The 21,180-nt window shown below is 44.6% G+C and overlaps 1 protein-coding gene across 6 annotated transcripts in view; it reads left to right on the top strand.

Annotated features, from left to right (window-relative positions):
* Nucleotides 1-21,180, top strand: part of LOC120986083 (NACHT, LRR and PYD domains-containing protein 12-like) — a 285,272-nt gene that overhangs the window by 92,324 nt on the left and 171,768 nt on the right. For all 6 annotated transcript variants that reach the window (XM_040414414.1, XM_040414416.1, XM_040414412.1 and 3 more), the window contains one exon: nucleotides 3,886-5,584. In XM_040414414.1, coding sequence (XP_040270348.1) covers nucleotides 3,886-5,584 — 1,699 coding nt within the window. The remainder of the gene's footprint in view (nucleotides 1-3,885; nucleotides 5,585-21,180) is intronic.

Here is a 21,180-nt window from a genome sequence, read left to right as displayed (position 1 = left end):
GGTGGTAATCCCTCCCCTCGCAAAATCGAGTTAAACAAGGATGCCAGGGTAGGGGTTACTTCTCCTTGCAGCCGCTTGTAAAATTCCGCCGGGAACCCATCTGGGCCTGGTGCCTTGCCATCCAAGAGACGTTTTATGGTGTCCCGCACTTCCTCTTCCCCTATCTCCTTGTTCACTAAGTGTAGTGATTCCGGGGTTATGGTTGGTAGGTTGACTTTGCTCAGGAGGTCTCTAGCCCTCTCTCTTTCATAGGGATCTTGCACATATAGGGACCTAAAATAACTGCCCAGAATTTCTATGATGTCTTTTGGCTGGGTACGAAGTACACCTTTATCATCTCTTAGCGGCTGGAGGTGGGTTGTTTTATTATATGGTCTGGATAGATTGGCCAATAATTTGCCCACTTTATTACCGTGCCTGAACGGATCAGCCTTTTTACAGACCCCTTGCCATTTTTCCTTGCTTTCTAGATAAAAGTCAAAATTATGTTTTGCCATCACCCAGAGCACTTTATGAGTGTCCGACGGATCTTGGACGAAATTTGTATAAGCTTCCCTTAACGCAGTAACCACCTCTTCGTACTTTTGTTGAGCATCCTTTTTCTTTCCCACTGTGTAAGCTATAATCCTCCCCCTCACAACTGCCTTTGCCGTGTCCCAAAATATTTTGGGGTTGTGCTTGTGAGATTCGTTTTCCGGGGAGAACTCCCACCACCATCCTCGCAGTGTGTTTGCGAAGTCCTCATCTCTTAGCAGATGGTGGGGCATTCTCCATATGAAGTCAGAACCTTTTGGACCTCCGTCCCTCAGCTCAAGTACAACTGGGGCATGGTCCGATATGACTAAATCCAAAATTACTATACCCTGCACTTTCTGAAGGAGATTAGCCGAGGCCATAAAGTAGTCTAGTCTGGACCACGAGGCCTGGGCGTGAGCGAAATGCGTAAATTCCCTATTTGCTGGGTGGTAGTACCTCCACACGTCAGTCAGTCCAGTTATGTCAAGGAAATGTGTGAGGGTATGAGGGCCTCTCGGATTCGAAAGCAATTTGGGTTTTAGTTGACGTCTGTCTTTCCGGTCGTCTTGAACCCTATTACAGTCCCCTGCTACAAGTAAAGGTCCTGTCCCCTCCTGTAGTAAATTAGTTTCAAGAGTATGGTAGAAGTTAAACTGGGCCGTGTTTGGTGCATAGATGTTATAAATCGTAAGGGGCCCTGATGGAGTATCCAGAACCATTTTCAACTGCCTTCATTCCTTGTCTGAGAGAGTGGATCTCACCTCTGCCCTTAAATGCTTGTGTAACAGTGTGATTACTCCCGCCTTTCTCCCTTGGGAGGGCGAGCCATATACCTGCCCTACCCATAGTTTGCAGAGTCTCCCAAAGTCTTGTTCCTCTAGATGAGTCTCCTGGAGGAGGGCCACATCAGCTTTAAGCTTCTGCAAATGTCTCAATACGGACATGCGCTTATATTGGGAGCGCAATCCCTTTACATTCCATGTGACTATCTTCATGATATTTTTGTCATGCGACCCACTCCAGGAGACCCACCCCGAACCCAAAGGCTCCAGGCTGGTAAGAGTGCTCGACTAAACATTCCTCCCACCCTGGACAAAATTAGTGGTATACCATTTCCATAACCCACCCATTTCCCCTCCAAATAACCAAAACCCCAACTTTTAAAACAAAATTAACAAGTTGCTTCTCCGGACTTCACTTTTTTCGCGCAATGGTGAACTTGCTGAACCGTACAGCTCATCGTACACAGTTTTAAATCCAACATCCCTTCTACTCCTTTCCCTCCCCTGCCCTATAAGTAAGAGCAAAACTCGGAGACAAAAAGTCTCCAATACGAGAAACTTCTACCCCCCTGTATTCAGGTTTTTTTAAATTTATTTTTTAAACTCCTTAATCCCCATGTGGGAACTAGTTTTAGCCAGAAGTCCCCCTGGGCCACCATTAGTTATAGAAAGACTAAGGTTACAACGTGCCCTAAAACATCTTACGTGAGTCCTCAGTGCTTGAAATTAGCGTTTCAGTCCCAATCTGATCCTTTATTCGGTCTCGCTGACGTCGTGTTGGCCTCGGCGCTGTGTCTTGGGGATCTGCGACGTCCTACCAGCTTGTCTCGTCTTCCTCTCCCAGTCGAAGAAACCCATCGTGGTTGAGAGGCTTGGGTTACGTAAGAGTCACAGTCAAGATCCAGTGCCTCCGCTGCCTCCTTCGGGGTGAGAAAAGTTTACACTGTGGCATCCGGTTGGAAGACTCGCAGTGTGGCCGGATAAATCAGGGCAAACCGTGTCCTCTTCAGGACCAAGGAGGTGCAAATGGTCGAGAATGCTCTCCGCCGCCTTGTGAAATCCGCGTAAATAATCGTTGAATACCGGCAACTTGTTATTGTTAACCGGTAGCGGCTAAGTGGATTTCTTAAAGGCGTTCAAGATAGCTTCTTTAACCGCATAGTTTAGGTATTTCACAATAACAGACCGCAGCCTGGGAGAGCCCAGTGATTGGTCATACTGAGCCGGAGGCCCCAACCTGTTTACTCTTTCAACAGTGAATTTTCCCTGTAGACTCCAAGCTTGTGGTATGTCCTGAGCACATAGCTTAGCTAGCTGGCCTGGAGCAACTGATTGAGATAAGCCCACTATCCGCAGGTTGTTCCTCCTGGAAAGATTTTCTAGGTCATCGACCTTGTCCCTCAGGACTTTATTGGCCTGTAGTATGTCCCTGATCTGTGTATGGGCATTTTCAATTTCTTCCTCCACCCTAACTACTCTGGTCTCCAAATAAGTTATCTGAGCCGTATGCTGCTGTGCTTCTGATTGAAGTTGTTTCAGTTCAGAAGATACTGTGGCTTCTAATGTGGCCTTTATATCCGGTGCTAATAGTTTGGCGACCTCTATCGCCATGTTTCTGCATGAGATCGGGAGGGTTACATCGGCTGACAGGGAGCCCTCTTCCTCCATCTGGACTGCAGCCTCCGACTCTATGTGGTTTTGTGGGGACTGAGATGCTGACCTTGTTTGCCGGCTAGCTCTGTCTGTCGCGGCCGCCATATTGCCTCGCTGTCTCCTCTCTGTGTGGTGCAGGGGCGCAGGTTCGGGTGTCTGGGAGCCGCTGCGCAAGAGAAATCTCTCCATGCGGGTTCCCTGGCCGTGATGGTAAGTGCCGGGTTAGGTGGAATTCACCCAGACGTGCGGGCTGCCTGATTTGCGGGCTGAAGGGACCGGAGCTTCTCCCGCTCACATCCTTACCTTGAGCGCACCGGAACCGGAAGTTCACTATGTCTTTTTTAGTAGGGTTGATCATGCTGACAGTGCTGCTTTTAATAAATAAAGTACAAGTTTTACTGGATCTTTTCCCATAAACTATAGACCAATCTGCTCAGCTCCTCCTGCTCTATGACATGCCTCCTGCATTTCATGTAAATTACACCGTACAGCACCACCACACCTAGTATTCTAGTTAGTAACATGCAGCGGTGGCCCGGGCAGAAGGTGAGAATATGTGTGTGATGGTGGTACTAGTACTCACGGTGGCTATGGTCCTCCCTGGTACTCATTGGACCGTGCACAGTGAATAGAGCACCCTTTGTCCCCCTCGTGGCAAACCCTGGTTTGGGGTCTCCCTGGTTTGTGGTGCCCTTGGTGTTGTGTAAAGTTATTATCCAGATTTATCATCCAGTGTCAGACTGTCTGGTCTTAGTTTACACTGTCTTACTTTCAGACACTATTAGTAAATCCGCTCCAATGTGTCTAGAGAAGTCATGTTGCCAAGAGGAGCTGGAAAATTCAGCAATGTGCAGATATCTGCTATTTCTTCATCAAGATATTTTGTTTTGTTTCAGCTTCTTATCTTCACCTTTTATTTTCCTATTTTCTATAGAATTCCAGATCTGTCACAAGAAACATTTACATGAAAGAACTGAGAAACTTCTAGAGAACAAACCTCCAAGATGTGACCAGCAAGAGGAGAGTTTTCCATTCCGCACACGTTATGTCAACCTCATCATTGTCTCCACTGATCACTTCAGAGAACGCTCTGAGAATGAGCTCATAGAGACCGGGGTAAAACATGAGGAATACTTAAAGAGAAAACAAAATGAATTACTATGCATTTCCCCCAACAAACTGTTCCGCTGGTGCCACCAATCCAGACGTGTGCCACGTATGGTAATGGTAAGCGGAGTGCCCGGTGTAGGGAAGACCACACTGATGCAGAAGGTTGTCCATGACTGGGTGAAGGGGGATCTCTATCAAAGATTCTCCTTTGTCTTTTTCTTCAAATTCCGAGAACTCAACAGACTGCTTAAAGTTAGTCTGGAGGACATTATACTTCATCAGTACCCATATCTGGAGGAGCAGCTTAGTAACATCTTACAGGAACCAGAAAAACTTCTCTTTATATTTGATGGTTTAGATGAAAGTCTTCATAACATGGATTTCCCATCACGTCACTTGTGCTCTAATCCTAAACAGCCTGAACCTTGTGGTCAGATTGTGGTTCGTTTGGTGAGAAAGTCTCTTCTTGATGGTTGTTCTGTCCTAATGACCAGTCGCCCAACCAGACTGGCATCAATTGATTGTAGAGTTTTCCAGAGAATAGTAGAAATCATTGGGTTTTTACCGGAAGAACGACAGATGTACTTTCAAAACTTCTTCCCCGGCCCTGAACTGGCGGAAAAGGCTTTTAATTATGTGAAGCAGAATGACACCCTGTACACGTTCTGTTACCTCCCGTCCTACTGCTGGATCATCTGTACAGTATTATCCAAGAGCTTCCAGCCAACAAGTAGTGATCAGCCGGTGTCATTATTACCCAAAACCGTCACCCAGCTCTTTGCGATATTTGTCGCCAACATCCTGTTCAATCACAGCATGCACAAAAGTGACGCTCAGAAGATCCTGCAGTCCATCGGATGGATGGCAGAACATGGAGTCATGAATCACAGGCTTATCTTTGATGAACGAGATCTGGACTGTTTCCATGTGGACAATAAGTCCAAGCTATTATCAAGTTTTCTGATGGAATCAGAGGAACCTGTGTGCTATTCCTTCTTACATCTCACTGTTCAGGAATTCTTCTCTGCCTTGGTGCATTATGTGGATTATTCTCCTGAGAAGTTACAGAAATCACTAAAAGATGCCAAATCCTATTCTGATGGACGAGGTGAGATGTTCCTCCGTTTCCTGTGTGGTCTATCAGACGGCTCCACCAGGTCAATGCTAACTGGGTACCTGGACAGACAAGCAGCTCAGACATCTATAGATGTCATCACTTGGCTAAAGAACTTTATTCTAGTAGAAGAGAGGCCAATGGAAAGTAAGGACAACAACCGGCATCTTCTCAGTACATTTTTCTATCTGTATGAATCCCGGAATAAGGCTCTGGTGCTGGAATCATTACAATCACACAGAAGTCTTGACCTTTCTGGTCTTCGTATGTCGGCTCTAGACTGCACAGTGTTAACGTTTATTCTGGACACCTGTACAAATATAAAAGAACTCAATCTATGTAGATGTTCCTTAGACACCGAAGGATTAGAAAGACTTGCTCCAGGATTACATAACCTGCAGACTCTGAGGTAAAATACTAAAAATATTTCATCTTTCTGTAGTATTCAGGATCTGACAGATTTGTTGTATGTGTTTGTTGAGATGTGGTGTATATGCCGTTAAAACAGTCTAAACTAAGTTTTTGGCAAAAGCAACGCTCATTTTTATTTAGAGCAAAAACAAAGCAAAATAACAGCAAAATAAATTATCTTCATGGGTCTTTGCAATCACCTTGGTAGGAAGCAGCTCCCCCAGTGTCCAGCTACCACTTTTTTTTATTTTTTTTTATATATAATCTTTATTGGTATTTAAAAAATGTATTACAATCATCATCATCAATATTAATATTTTTACATTATAGAATATAATACAATGTAAATACCTTTTATAGATTACCCTCCCCTTCCCCAATGCCTGTTACTCCCCAAGGAGAAAAAATAAAAATAATAATTCCTTCCTTTCTCTCTCTTTTTTTGATCCTTCTCAATATCCTCCTGCCTCCATAACCCAGTGCCTCACCCCTTCGCCTCCCCCACACCCATCCCCCGTCAGCGGACCACCCTTCTTGATCCTGTCAACCTTTCAACCACTTCTGCCACAATCTAAAGAATCTACATTTTTTCATTATCGATACTAAATTAAATTCTTCACTAATTATAGAAATTCTAGCCAATTTCTCCCATTCCTTAACCGTTGGTAAGACACTACTACCCCAATGTCCAATGATAAATCTCCTAGCCTGAAACAAGAGTTCAGCTGCTATTTCTCGCTGATCTAAATTGTCTATCCCGTCCATCACTCCAAACATGCATACTTCGAACTCTACCGGGACGCTAAACCCATGGTATGTCTCTATTTTCTCATTTACCTTACACCAAAAGTCTTGGATTCGTCTGCATGTCCAGAGTATATGGACGTCATCCACACCTATCTGTCCACATTTTTTGCAGCTAAATTCACTAGGTTTATAAAACTTCATCAAATCTTTAGGGGAGTAGTATAGTCGATATAGTATATTAAATTGTGTAACCCTATGGGAGAAATTATGTGACACCCCATTTTTGGCATGAACCACCTTCTCACAAAACCCTATCTGATGGGAAAAAAGCTTCTGCCATTTATAGCCTAAATAGTTTGCTGCCCTTTTTTTTGTCTTCTGATATAGTAGATCTCGATATATCCTTGATATCAGCTTCTTACCAGCTGTTAGCTTGGATATATTTACTATAGGTTGTGGGAGGATAGATAAATATGTTCCCCTCCCTACCGACGCCCGGAGGGTTTGTTTGAATTGTAAATAGTAGAAAGACAGATCTCTATTTTCAGGATCACATGCTTTTCTAAGTTCAAAATAATCAATTACATCTCCATCCTTCCATACCTGTCCCAATTTGTAGATACCATTTTTCCACCACACTTCTTATTCAATAGATTTTAATTCTCTCAGATAGGTGTTGTCCCAGACTAGAGTGCTCTCATGCACTCCAGTCTGGGGCCACATATCCCTTATCTACTTCCACATTTTGGTCCACAACCCAAAGAGTGGTACTTTGTTGGTTTGCTGATGCGACAAGGTGTTAGCTTCCACTAATTGAAAAATACTGCATTTATCTAAGTTTTTATTAATCCCTTCTAACATAACTTTATATCTTTGTGAATTGCTCCAGTTTATCATATTTCTAATTTGACCAGAAAGAAAATAAAGTTCCAAGTCCGGGACCAATAATCCACCTTCTTTGTCTCGGATATACAGTATTTGCGCTTTAATTCTAGGTTTTGTACCGCGCCATATCAAATCAGTCAATAGGGATACTATCCTTTTAAGAATTCTCTTAGGGATTATTATCAGCACGTTCCACATAATATAATTCAAGGAAGGTAAGATAGACATTTTCACCAGTGAGATGCGGCCTGCCATTGAAACCTTGAATTTTTTCCACACTTCTACTTTTTTCTTTTTTTTCCTGTATTTTAGGAAGTACGTTTAGATGTAAGTAATCCTTAGGGTTGGGAGTGATCTGAATGCCTAGATATTTTACCGGCTCATCTATTTTCTTAATCTCCAATTGGCCCGGTATTACATTCTTTAGAGGATCAATCGGGATACATGCTGATTTAGCCCAATTTATTGTAAGGCCAGAATATCTACCATAGTCATCAAATATCTGGAAAATCTTGAAAACTGAGCCATGTGAACCCACACATAGCATAATATCATCCGCGTATAAGGCAATTTTTTCTTCGTTAGAGCCATACCTAAACCCACAATCTCCCTATCTTGCCTGATCATATCCGCTAACAGTTCCATGGCTATTGCAAATAATAGAGGGGAAAGGGGACACCCCTGTCTAACACCTCTTCCTATTGATATATTATCAGAGTGTTCTCCATTCAATATCACTTTTGCAGATATAGCAGTATATAATAACTTAACCCAAGAAACAAATATATCACCGACTCCCATTTTTTTAAATGTTGCAATCAAAAAAGGCCATTTTATGGTATCAAAAGCTTTTAAAGCGTCTAAGGTTAAGATCATCCTCTCACCGCGATTTGTGGGTTCCACCTGGGTGTTTACAAAGTATCTAATAAGATTGTCAGTTGTTGTTTTACCTGACATGAATCCCGACTGATCCTCATGTATAGGACCGGCAGCACCTCCCTAAGCCTAGTCGCTAATATTTTTGCTAATATCTTATTATCGGTGTTAATCAGAGAAATTGGGCAATATGAATCTGGGGACGTTGGATTTTTCCCTGGTTTTAAAATAAGGGTAATTAAGGCTTCCCTCAGGGAATCGGGCAATTTCCCCGACTCTCTCGAGGAGTCCCACATTTTAAGCAAGTTCGGGATCAGTATTTCCCTATACTGGGTATAGACTTCAAATTGGATGCCATAAGCACCTGGGGTCTTGTTTTTTGTTGTTTTTAATAATATATTATCCACTTCTGTTAAATCTAGGGGGATCTTCAATCTATCCCTTTAATCTATAGTGAGTGTCTTGATCGTGATTTTCTCCAAAAAGTGTTGTATTTCTGCTGCGCTCTTCTTTATTTTGCTACTATAAATATCCTTGAAGTATTCTTTAAGTAGATCTATTTTGGCCGCTTGTTCAACGATATTGTGTCCGGCTTTGTCTACCAGGCAATATATATACCTACTTTTATTTATCTGAGCTGCCACCAGAGCGGCTAATTTTTTACCAGGTATATGTGCATGGATGTAGTTATCTCTCAAAAAATTCTCTTTTTGTTGTACTGCCATCAAGAACAACTCATCCTCCATTAAGGTAACTTTATCTAACCATACTTTATTATTTTGCTCTGTGGGGTTTTCAATATATTTTTTTTCATAACTTTCCGCTTCGTGATCTAATTCTGATATCTTTCCCCTTATATTTTTTTTATATATTGCCGTGTATTTTATAATAATCCCTCTAATATAGGCTTTTGCGGCCTCCCAAACAGTATTAATTCCCGCTGAACCCTCATTTATGAAAAAATATTCCTTAATTTCTTTCAAAATTTTATCGTGTACCCCCAATATATTTATCCAACCTATGTTTATATTCATGCCTCTTGTTTTTTTTTTCCACAACCTGTTTTCGTATTTATAACAATGGGGTTATGGTCCGAGACCACCCATTGTCCATACTTAACTCGTTCAATATCTAGTGGACCCTTATTATTAGTAAATACTAAATCAATCCGTGATAAACATTTGTGCGTTTTGGAGAAACACAAATATTTCCTTAATTTTGGATGTAATGCTCTCCAAATATCAATCCAGCCCAATTCTTGTATTGTGCTTTTTAATTTAGATCCCATACCTTTCCCTTGAGTATTTCCTATTCTATATCTATCTATTTTTTCATCCATTATATTATTAAAGTCCCCTAACACCATCAGTGATTTATCCCCTGCATTGAGCGTAAAGTCATGAATTATTAACAGAATATCTATTTTAAAAGGCGGCCGTATATATAAACATTCACTATTATCCTTGCTCTGCCTTCTAGTAAACAATCTATAAGATTATAGATCCCTCCTTATCTACAACAGTTTTTACTATTTTAATATCAATATCACGGTGTATTAATATACTCACTCCCCTCGCATAGGATAAATAAACCGAGCGAAAAGAGTGCTGCATCCAAGGTCTACTTAAACCCCCCCACCGTCTCGTTCGTCAAATGCGTTTCCTGCAGACAGACTATGGCGGGGAGAAACCTTTGTATTACATTGAACACAGCCACTCTTTTTATGCCCCTACTAAAACCCCTAATATTCCATGAGATTATTTTCATGAAAAACTATAATACTGTGCATCTCCTTCCTTGTAAGAGTCCGCAAGGGGAAGGAAACAGGAAAAAGGGAGGGGGGAACACAAGGAGACGGCAGGAGAGCGAGAAAAAAAGTGGTGTGACACAGGCATTGGGAATTTCCCACTTTTCACATGATCCAGGATAGCAACTAACCCTGGGTCTCTTACCTAGCATTACCCCCCTCCGACCCCGACCGGTCCATTAAAGAGGACCTTTCACTAGTTTAAAAACTAAAAACTAACTATATCAGTGGGCTGAGCGGCGCCCAGGGGTCCCCCTGCACTTACTAGTATGTCTGGGCGCCGCTCCGTTCGCCCGGTATAGGCTCCGGTGTCTGCAGCTCCCTCTTTTGTACTGGGCGGAGTTTTTGTATTAGGGTTGTCCCTTGCTGCAGCGCTGGCCAATCGTAGCGCACAGCTCATAGCCTGGGACTCCCACTTCTGAGGTGGGTGTGGGTGCGGTCTTGTCTCAGGGTCCCTCTCCTGCCTTTTTCTCAAAGAAACTCTCCTCTGCAAAGAGAAATTACGATGAGGGAGATAGGGAGTTGTTGGCCATCAAATTAGCTTTTGAGCAATGGCGCCATTGGTTAGAGGGAGCCAGACACCCTATTACCGTGTTTACCGACCATAAGAATCTGGCCTACTTGGAATCGACCAAGCGTCTGAACCCGAGACAGGCCAGATGGTCTTTGTTCTTTTCTAGGTTTAATTTTGTGGTTACGTTCCGCCCTGGGGTTAAAAATGTGAAGGCGGATGCCCTGTCATGTTGTTTTCCTGGGAGGGGGGAACTTTGAAGACCCGGGTCCCATTTTGGCTGAAGGGGTGGTCGTCTCTGCTCTTTATCCTGATTTGGAGGCAGAGGTTCAGGCAGCCCAGGCAGAGGCTTCTGATCTTTGTCCTCCTGGGAGGTTGTTTGTGCCTCTCGCTTTACGACACAAGGTTTTTTAAGGAGCACCACGATACTGTCCTTGCTGGGCACCCGGGGAGTAGTCACAGTGGATCTCATTGCTCAGAGATTCTGGTGGCCGGCCCTTTGTAAGACGGTTGAGGGTTTTGTGGCAGCCTGCGAGACCTGCGCTCGTGCCAAGGTCCCTCATTCACGGCCATCGGGTTCTCTCATCCTGTTACCCATTCCTTCCCATCCTTGGACGCATCTGTCCATGGACTTCATTACGGACCTGCCTCGTTCCTCGGGGAAGACTGTGATTCTGGTGGTTGTGGACCGTTTTAGCAAAAATGGCACATTTCATTCCCTTTCCTGGGTTACCCAATGCTAAGACGCTGGCGCAAGCGTTTGTTGATCATATTGTTAAATTGCATGGCATCCCCTCAGACATCGTTTCTGATAGGGGCACGCAATTTGTTTCCAGATTCTGGAAGGCCTTCTGTTCTCGCTTGGGGGTTCGGTTGCCATTCTCTCTGCGTTTCACCCGCAGTCGAATGGTCAGACCGAACGTGTCAATCAGAATCTGGAGACATATCTGCGCTGTTTTGTGGCGGAGAATCAGGAGGATTGGTATTTTTTTTTGTCCCTTGCTGAGTTTGCTTTAAATAACCGTCGCCAGGAGTCCTCTGATAAGTCACCATTTTATGGTGCATATGGGTTTCATCCGCAGTTTGGGACATTCTCTGGAGAGGGGTCTTCTGGTTTACCTGATGAGGAGAGATTTTGCTCGTCTTTGTCATTTATTTGGCAAAAGATTCAGGGTAATCTGAAGAGGATGAGTGAGAGATATAAGTGCGTGGCGGATAAGAGACGTGTGCCTGGTCCGGACGGACCTGAATGTGGGTGATCTGGTGTGGTTGTCTACAAAGAATATCAAACTGAAGGTTCCCTCCTGGAAGTTGGGTCCTAAGTTTATTGGGCCTTACAAGATCTTGTCAGTCATCAATCCTGTTGCCTTCCGTCTTGATATTCCTCAGACTTGGAAGATCCATAATGTTTTTCACAAGTCCCTATTAAAACCTTATGTCCAACCCACTGATTATTGTTGATGGTAATCTTGAATTTCAGGTCTCTAGGATTGTGGATTCTCGCATTATCCGCGGTTCTCCCCAGTACCTTGTTCATTGGGAGGGTTATGGTTCTGAGGAGAGGATGTGGGTCCCAGTGGCGGACATTAAGGCCACTTGTCTCATCAGGGCTTTCCATAGGTCTCATCCTGAGAAGGTGGGCTCTGAGTGTCCGGAGTCCACCCGTAGAGGGAGGGGTACTGTCACCGCCAGTTCTGTGAGAAGGTCTGGCAGACTTTCTTCTCTACCTCTTGTATGATGTTCTTTGTTTTGGTTTCACTTTCTCATCTCCTTTCCTTCTGCCAGGTGTCACTTATTTAGACAAAATCGTCTTCCTTTATATTCCCTCCCATACTGCCTCACTTTGCGGTTTATACTACTTCCTGGATGAAGTGTTTACTGCTGGAGGCTGCGCCTGCTGTTTGCTCAGATAAGTCCTTTACTTTATTGTGTTTGCTTGCTGGCTTGAGTCTAGGTGACCCTGACTCCCTCCGTATTAATTGCAGGGAGCCGGTGGTCGTGTCCCCTCACTATTATAGGGTTTTCAGGTGTCACACAGGCTTAGGTACATGGGCATGCAATCGTCTACCATTGAGACCCTTGTACGTGCATAGCAGTCAGGGAGAGCTCTTAGGGTTTTATAGGGCTCACCTATAAGCTCCTTAGTTTGGGATCAAGCCAGCCGCTCGTTTATTTATAAGTTCCAGCTATCTGCAAATCTCATCCATGACAATAGGATGGAAATAGAAAGGAAGTCACTACAAGATAGAGTTACTGAAATGGAGGATAGGTCCCGTAGAGCGAATATACATGTAGTTGGGTTCCCTGAAGAGGTGGAAAAAGAAGACCCAAGTGGGTTTATTCAACAATGGCTGCTGAAGGTGTTCGGCGCGGATCAATTCTCTATGTGGTTTGCGGTGGAGAGAGCCCACCGGATACCAAATAAACAGCTACCGGTTGGGAGCCCGCCAAGAGCAATTTTAGTTAAAATGATGAATGCCCAAGATAGGGACAGTATTATGAAGAACAAAATAAATATTCTGCCCCTAGAATACAATGGAAGGAAAATAGAAATCTACCTGGACTACTCAAGGGCAACCCAAGCCAAACGTCGAGCATTTAGAGAGGTTAAGAAGAGAATGGCGTTAGCTAAGATCAAATACTCTCTGTTTTATCCCACTAAACGAAGAGTGATCTATCAGGAGCAAGCACATTTCTTCACCCAACCGGAGGAGGCTTGTGAGGGGTTGGACGGTAGGGGGATAGGATCCTGAGTATATATAAATATGACATAAGTGGGATTATATGTAAAGAAGCCGGGTGGGGAGGGGGGAGGGATGTGTAAGAGCTTAGTGAACTGTTTGGTTCGCCTGACCAAGATGGGGAAGGGTGGGGTGTGTTGGAAGGGTGGGTGGTGGGAAGGGGAGGGTGGGCGGATGGGGTTCTGGTGGTTACTGTGGGGCGCTCTCTCTCTCGTGGAATATTTCCACGTAGAATATTTACATGGAATATACGGGGGATGGCCTAGAGAGCGAATCGGGTGATCATATTTGATGTAGTGGCGAGACATCTTCCCGCGATTATACGTCTTCTAGAAACACATCTTACATATGAGAACATCAGTATTGCAAAAAGGAGATGGGCTAAATATGACTACCATGCTTGCTGCTCGGCCTACTCCCGGGGTGTTAGTGTTTATGTCAATGGAAACGTGGATTATATATAGGGATAAGCGAACCCGAACTGTATAGTTCGGGTTCGTACCGAATTTTGGGGTGTTCGTGACACGGACCCGAACATTTTCGTAAAAGTCCGGGTTCGGTGTTCGGCGCTTTCTTGGCGCTTTTTGAAAGGCTGCAAAGCAGCCAATCAACAAGCGTCATACTACTTGCCCCAAGAGGCCATCACAGCCATGCCTACTATTGGCATGGCTGTGATTGGCCAGTTCAGCATGTGACCCAGCCTCTATTTAAGCTGGAGTCACGTAGCGCCGCACGTCACTCTGCTCGGATCAGTGTAGGGATAGGATGCAGCTGCTGCTGTTAGGGCCAGATTAGGCAGTGATTTACTCTTCAAAAACACTTACTGAAGTGATCTATGTACAACTGTGTATCATTCAACCTCTGCTATTTAATTGCTCACTGTTTTAGGCTGCCCAGAGCGTTTTTCTGTCACTTTTTTCTGGGGTGATCGGCGGCCATTTTGTATCTTGTGGTGCGCCAGCACAAGCTGCCACCAAGTCCATTTAACCATCAATAGTGTGTTGTTTTTTTTGCTATAGCCTACATCAGGGGCTTGGCTGTGCTTGCTATTTTATTGAGGGGTGAAATACAATTGCCAAAATAGCAGTACCCTAAATCTGGTGTTTCACCTGTGGCTAGCCAATTGTAATACTGTCTGCTGTCTGGCAAAGGATATATTTTTTTCTGGGTTGAATTTCAATTCCCAAATTAGCAATTCCATAAATCAGTTGTTTCTGCTGTAGCAGGCCAAGTTTAAATCTATCCATAAAAGGGTATGTTACATTGAAGGTGCTGATAGGGTCATTCTCAATAACTTCACACGCTACCGTGCATCTCCAAGTGTAATTCTGTCCGTAAAGGGATACCTGTCATCCATCCAGGGCCTAAATACTAGGCCTACAATTTATATTCAGCTAAATCTGTGGTTACTGCTGTGGCTGGTAAAGTTATTTAGTGTCCGTCAAAGCACAGTTTTTGTTCTGGGTTGAAATACAATTCCCAACTTAGCAATTCCCAAAATCAGTGGTTTCTGCTGTATCAGGCCAAGTTTAAATCTATCCATAAAAGGGTATATTACATTGAAGGTGCTGATAGGGTCATTCTCAATAACTTCACACGCTACCGTGCATCTCCAAGTGTAATTCTGTCCGTAAACATATACCTGTCATCCAGCGCCTAAATAATAGGCCTACAATTTATATTCAGCTAAATCTGTGTTTACTGCTGTGGCTGGTAAAGTTATTTAGTGTCCGTCAAAGCACAGTTTTTGTTCTGGGTTGAATTTAAATTCCCAAATTAGCAATTCCATAAATCAGTGGTTTCTGCTGTAGCAGGCCAAGTTTAAATCTATCCATAAAAGGGTATATTACATTGAAGGTGCTGATAGGGTCATCCTCAATAACTTCACACGCTACCGTGCATTTCCAAGTCTAATTCTGTCCGTAAAAGGGATACCTGTCATCCAGGGCCTAAATACTAGGCCTACAATTTATATTCAGCTAAATCTGTGGTTACTGCTGTGCCTGTATTAGTGTAATACGGTACCTAAATAGATAGCCAGATAGTGTTAGTTAGGTGCCTGTAAAAAACGGCCTGAATTTGAATTCAATACATTGGGCCAAATAATTTTTTTCTTATTGTGGTGAACGGTAACAATGAGGAAAACATCTAGTAAGGGACGCGGATGCGGACATGGTCGTGGTGGTGTTAGTGGACCCTCTGGTGCTGGGAGAGGACGTGGCCGTTCTGCCACAGCCACACGTCCTAGTGTACCAACTACCTCAGGTCCCAGTAGACGCCAGAATTTATGGCGATATTTGGTGGGGCCCAATGCCATTCTAAGGATGGTAAGGCCTGAGCAGGTACAGGCATTAGTCAATTGGGTGGCCGACAGTGGATCCAGCACGTTCACATTATCTCCCACCCAGTCTTCTGCAGAAAGCGCACAGATGGCGCCTGAAAACCAAGCCCATCAGTCTATCACATCACCACCATGCATATCAGGGAAACTGTCTGAGCCTCTACTTATGCAGCAGTCTCTTATGCTGTTTGAAGACTCTGCTGGCATCCACCTAGTCCTTCCCCAGCGGTGGAAAACATAGAATGCACTGACGCACAACCACTTATGTTTCCTGATGATGAGGACATGGGAATACCACCTCAGCACGTCTCTGATGATGAAACACAGGTGCCAACTGCTGCGTCTTTCTGCAGTGTGCAGACTGAACAGGAGGTCAGGGAGGAAGACTGGGTGGAAGACGATGCAGGGGACGATGAGGTCCTAGACCCGACATGGAATGAAGGTCGTGCCACTGACTTTCAGAGTTCGGAGGAAGAGGCAGTGGTGAGACCGAGCCAACAGCGTAGCAAAAGAGGGAGCAGTGGGCAAAAGCAGAACACCCGCCGCCAAGAAAGTCCGCCTGCTACTGGCCACCGCCACCTGGTACCGAGCACACCAAAGGCAGCTTCAAGGAGTTCCCTGGCGTGGCAGTTCTTCAAACAATGTGCTGACGACAAGACCCGAGTGGTTTGCACGCTGTGCCATCAGAGCCTGAAGCGAGGCATTAACGTTCTGAACCTTAGCACAACCTGCATGACCAGGCACCTGCATGCAAAGCATGAACTGCAGTGGAGTAAACACCTTAAAAACAAGGAACTCACTCAGGCTCCCCCTGCTACCTCTTCTGCTGCTGCCGCCTCGGCCTCTTCCTCCGCCTCTGGAGGAACGTTGGCACCTGCCGCCCAGCAAACAGAGGATGTACCACCAACAACACCACCACCTCCGTCACCAAGCATCTCCACCATGTCACACGGCAGCGTTCAGCTCTCCATCTCACAAACATTTGAGAGAAAGCGTAAATTCCCACCTAGCCACCCTCGATCCCTGGCCCTGAATGCCAGCATTTCTAAACTACTGGCCTATGAAATGCTGTCATTCAGGCTGGTGGACACAGACAGCTTCAAACAGCTCATGTCGCTTGCTGTCCCACAGTATGTTGTTCCCAGCCGGCACTACTTCTCCAAGAGAGCCGTGCCTTCCCTGCACAACCAAGTATCCGATAAAATCAAGTGTGCACTGCGCAACGCCATCTGTGGCAAGGTCCACCTAACCACAGATACGTGGACCAGTAAGCACGGCCAGGGACGCTATATCTCCCTAACTGCACACTGGGTAAATGTAGTGGCGGCAGGGCCCCAGGCGGAGAGCTCTTTGGCGCACGTCCTTCCGCCGCCAAGGATCGCAGGGCAACATTCTTTGCCTCCTGTAGCCTCCTCCTCCTACTCGGCTTCCTCCTCCTCTTCTTCCACCTGCTCATCCAGTCAGCCACACACCTTCACCACCAACTTCAGCACAGCCCGGGGTAAACGTCAGCAGGCCATTCGGAAACTCATATGTTTGGGGGACAGGCCCCACACCGCGGAGGAGTTGTGGCGGGGTATTGAACAACAGACCGACGAGTGGTTGCTGCCAGTGAGCCTCAAGCCTGGCCTGGTGGTGTGCGATAATGGGCGAAATCTCGTCGCAGCTCTGGGACTAGCCGGTTTGACGCACATCCCTTGCCTGGCGTATGTGCTGAATTTGGTGGTGCAGAAGTTCATTCACAACTACCCTGACATGTCAGAGCTGCTGCATAAAGTGCGGTCCGTCTGTTCAAGCTTCCGGCGTTCACATCCTGCCGCTGCTCGCCTGTCTGCGCTACAGCGTAACTTCGGCCTTCCCGCTCACCGCCTCATATGCGACGTGCCCACCAGGTGGAACTCCACCTTGCACATGCGGGACAGACTGTGCGAGCAGCAGCAGGCCATAGTGTAGTTTCAGCTGCAGCACGCACGGGTCAGTCGCACTGCGGAACAGCACCACTTCACCACCAAAGACTGGGCCTCCATGCGAGACCTGTGCCCTGTTGCGCTGTTTCGAGTACTCCACCAACATGGCCAGTGGCGATGACGCCGTTATCAGTGTTACAATACCACTTCTATGTCTCCTTGAGAAAACACTTAGGGCGATGATGGAAGAGGAGGCGGCCCAGGAGGAGGAGGAGGAGGAGGAGGAGGAGGAAGAGGGGTCATTTTTAGCACTTTCAGGCCAGTCTCTTAGAAGTGACTCAGAGGGAGTTTTTTTGCAACAGCAGAGGCCAGGTACAAATGTGGCCAGACAGGGCCCACTACTGGAGGACGAGGATGAGGAGGAGGTGGAGGAGGATGAGGATGAAGCATGTTCACAGCGGGATGGCACCCATACGCCTCCCACAGAGGACAGCTTGTCCTTACGTCTGGGCAGCCTGGCACACATGAGCGACTACATGCTGCAGTGCCTGCGCAACGACAGCAGAGTTGCCCACATTTTAACGTGTGCGGACTACTGGGTTGCCACCCTGCTGGATCCCCGGTACAAAGACAATGTGCCCACCTTACTTCCTGCACTGGAGCGTGATAGGAAGATGCGTGAGTACAAGCGCACGTTGGTAGACGCACTACTGAGAGCATTCCCAAATGTCACAGGGGAACAAGTGGAAGCCCAAGGCGAAGGCAGAGGAGGAGCAAGAGGTCGCCAACGCAGCTGTGTCACTGCCAGCTACTCTGAGGGCAGGGTTAGCATGGCAGAGATGTGGAAAAGTTTTGTCACCACGCCACAGCTAACTGCACCACCACCTGATACGGAACGTTGTCGGGTGGTAATAATTCAATTAAGAATTATTAATTATGGTCATAAAAATAATTAACCATAAAAAAATAAAATTTATAAAAATTGTCATAAATTCTTAAAATCATGACCTGGTGAATTGTAGACAACCGAATTGATACAATTCACATCTGAGTCCGACTATTTCCTCAGATAAATAAGCTCTTTTTGACGTGAGATGACGTTATTGATAAAATGTAGTTCTGCATTATACAATAATACAGAGGTATTATAAAAATATGCAGATTTATTGGTTACAAGGTTATAAACATATATAAGTAAATAAACACAATGATACATGCAAATGAATATATATAGCGTTAATATAAAGCATTACAAGCTTAACAATACATGTGAGTGGAAATAACTTGTCACATTATAACCAAGCTATTATAAGGTTAGGATATCAAAGTTGGAACATAAGTTATATATATTACTTCTGTTCAGAGAAAACCTCATGATATCAGGATGGGCATGTCTAATCCTAGACATCATTATAGAATGCTAAATACATTCTGCCCCCCCTAACCAACTACACATCACATGACTTCAAGATGGGCAAATCCATCCAAGGATATAACTTTGGTAAGACTATTAAGACAAATAACAGGGATCTAGGATCTTAAAATGGGAAGGACTTGACGTCTTTCCGGTGGGAATCCATCACTAAGGCCTCTTTCACACTTGCGTTGTCCGGATCCGGCATGTACTCCACTTGCCGGAATTACACTCCGGATCCGGAAAAACGCAAGTGTACTGAAAGCATTTGAAGACGGAACCGTCTTCCAAATGCGTTCAGTGTTACTATGGCACCCAGGACGCTATTAAAGTCCTGGTTGCCATAGTAGTAGTGGGGAGCGGGGGAGCGGTATACTTACAGTCCGTGCGGCTCCCCGGGCGCTCCAGAATGACGTCAGAGCGCCCCATGCGCATGGATGACGTGATCCATGTGATCACATGATCCATGCGCTTGGGGCGACATGACGTCACTCTGGTGCGCCCGGGGAGCCGCACGGACGGTAAGTACACTGCTCCCCGCTCCCCACTACACTTTACCATGGCTGCCAGGACTTTAGCGTCCCGGCAGCCATGGTAACCACTCTGAAAAAGCTAAATGTCGGATGCGACAATGCGCCGAAACGACGTTTAGCTTAAGGCCGGATCCGGATCAATGCCTTTCAATGGGCATTAATTCCGGATCCGGCCTTGCGGCAAGTGTTCCGGATTTTTGGCCGGAGCAAAAAGCGCAGCATGCTGCGGTATTTTCTCCGGCCAAAAAACGTTCCGTTCCGGAACTGAAGACATCCTGATGCATCCTGAACGGATTTCTCTCCATTCAGAATGCATTAGGATAATCCTGATCAGGATTCTTCCGGCATAGAGCCCCGACGACGGAACTCTATGCCGGAAGACAACAACGCAGGTGTGAAAGAGCCCTTAGCTTGGCGAAGAATGTTCTATCAATATCAATATATATATATAAAAGCAATCATTTAATGCTTTGCTAGATTATGAGTCTAGATTCTTCTGCAGGTAGAATGAAGCCTCACAATATCCTAAGACTACATGTCAATATGGAGATGATCAATTTATTTAGTTATTTATTTATTCGCCAATCTAGATGGTATAATTTCACCCACACTATCAAATTAGTCTTAATAAAATGAAATATCATTTTCTGTGTCTCTTACCAAGTCCTAGCAGGAATCTCACTTCTGCTCCTAGGAAAGCTGGGTGGTCCATCATAGCGCATCTTATTATGGCTTCCATCTTGATAGACCTCAACTTCTCCTCTCCTCCCTCTCTCTTTCTCTTGATCGCTCCTTCTACTCCGCACACGAATAATTATTCCCCCCCTTATCTAAGAATCATCCCCTTTAGAATATGGATTCCCAATCAGGTAGGGTGGGTGTATTCGCATGCTAATAACCTCATGACGTTACATCAATTCCTAATATGGAATCGAACAAATAATGAAATAATATAATGTTGCCCATCTGCCTCCAGATGGCATTGCGGTACTGTAGGTGAATATAACAACTTTTTAAGCATTAAAATTAAATATCTAATAATACTTTCACATGAACTTTTTGACCTATCTACCATAAATCACTGAGGAAGGTCTTTTCCTTACACTTTTAATTACCTATATCCTGGACTAGTTGGAGTTGACTGTCTTCTCTTATCTTTTGAAATATGGGTTGACTTGATGAAAATTTTATGTAGCGGCTTTGATGCTGGGCATCGGAACATGTAGATTTCACTTATGTACTCCCATGAATAACTATTGTTTTGAAATCCAATTAACTTAAACTTACTTGTTTCTGTAGTTGTTTCTTCTAAATGGTAAATACATGGTATAACATATATATAAATCGATACATTGTTACACATAGATAACACATTATGTGAATTATTGATTAACATATGTTGTAAACTAAATATACCATGCAGAGATATATATATATAATTATGAATATATAAATTGAAGCTCATACAGCAGGTGTGCTCCAAGGACATGAGTCCTTATCAAGTAACCATGTCCCCTCCATGTTTTAGGGAGTTGACTTACTTCTTAACAGATGGTCTCATATCTTCAGCACTAACTTTTAAAATACAATGTCCATTTATGTTCAACAATTATTATTTTTTTCATATAAACTGAACTTGCCATGAACTCATCTTGGCTTTTTCAGCCACATAACAGAACTTTGGTTCAGGCTGAATCTTAATCTTAAAGGCAATGAGATGAGCATTCATTTTGATTATAATGTCATTAGATAATATTGTATACGTATGAAAATGCCCAACAACGTGTTAGCAGGAGGCAGCATTTCACTAACATGGTGGAACAGTACGTGTG

This window comes from Bufo bufo, chromosome 1 (assembly GCF_905171765.1).
Source record: "Bufo bufo chromosome 1, aBufBuf1.1, whole genome shotgun sequence".
Taxonomy (NCBI): Eukaryota; Metazoa; Chordata; class Amphibia; order Anura; family Bufonidae; genus Bufo; species Bufo bufo.
Note: the sequence above shows the minus strand (reverse complement) of the source record. Positions and strands in the feature narration are given on the sequence as shown.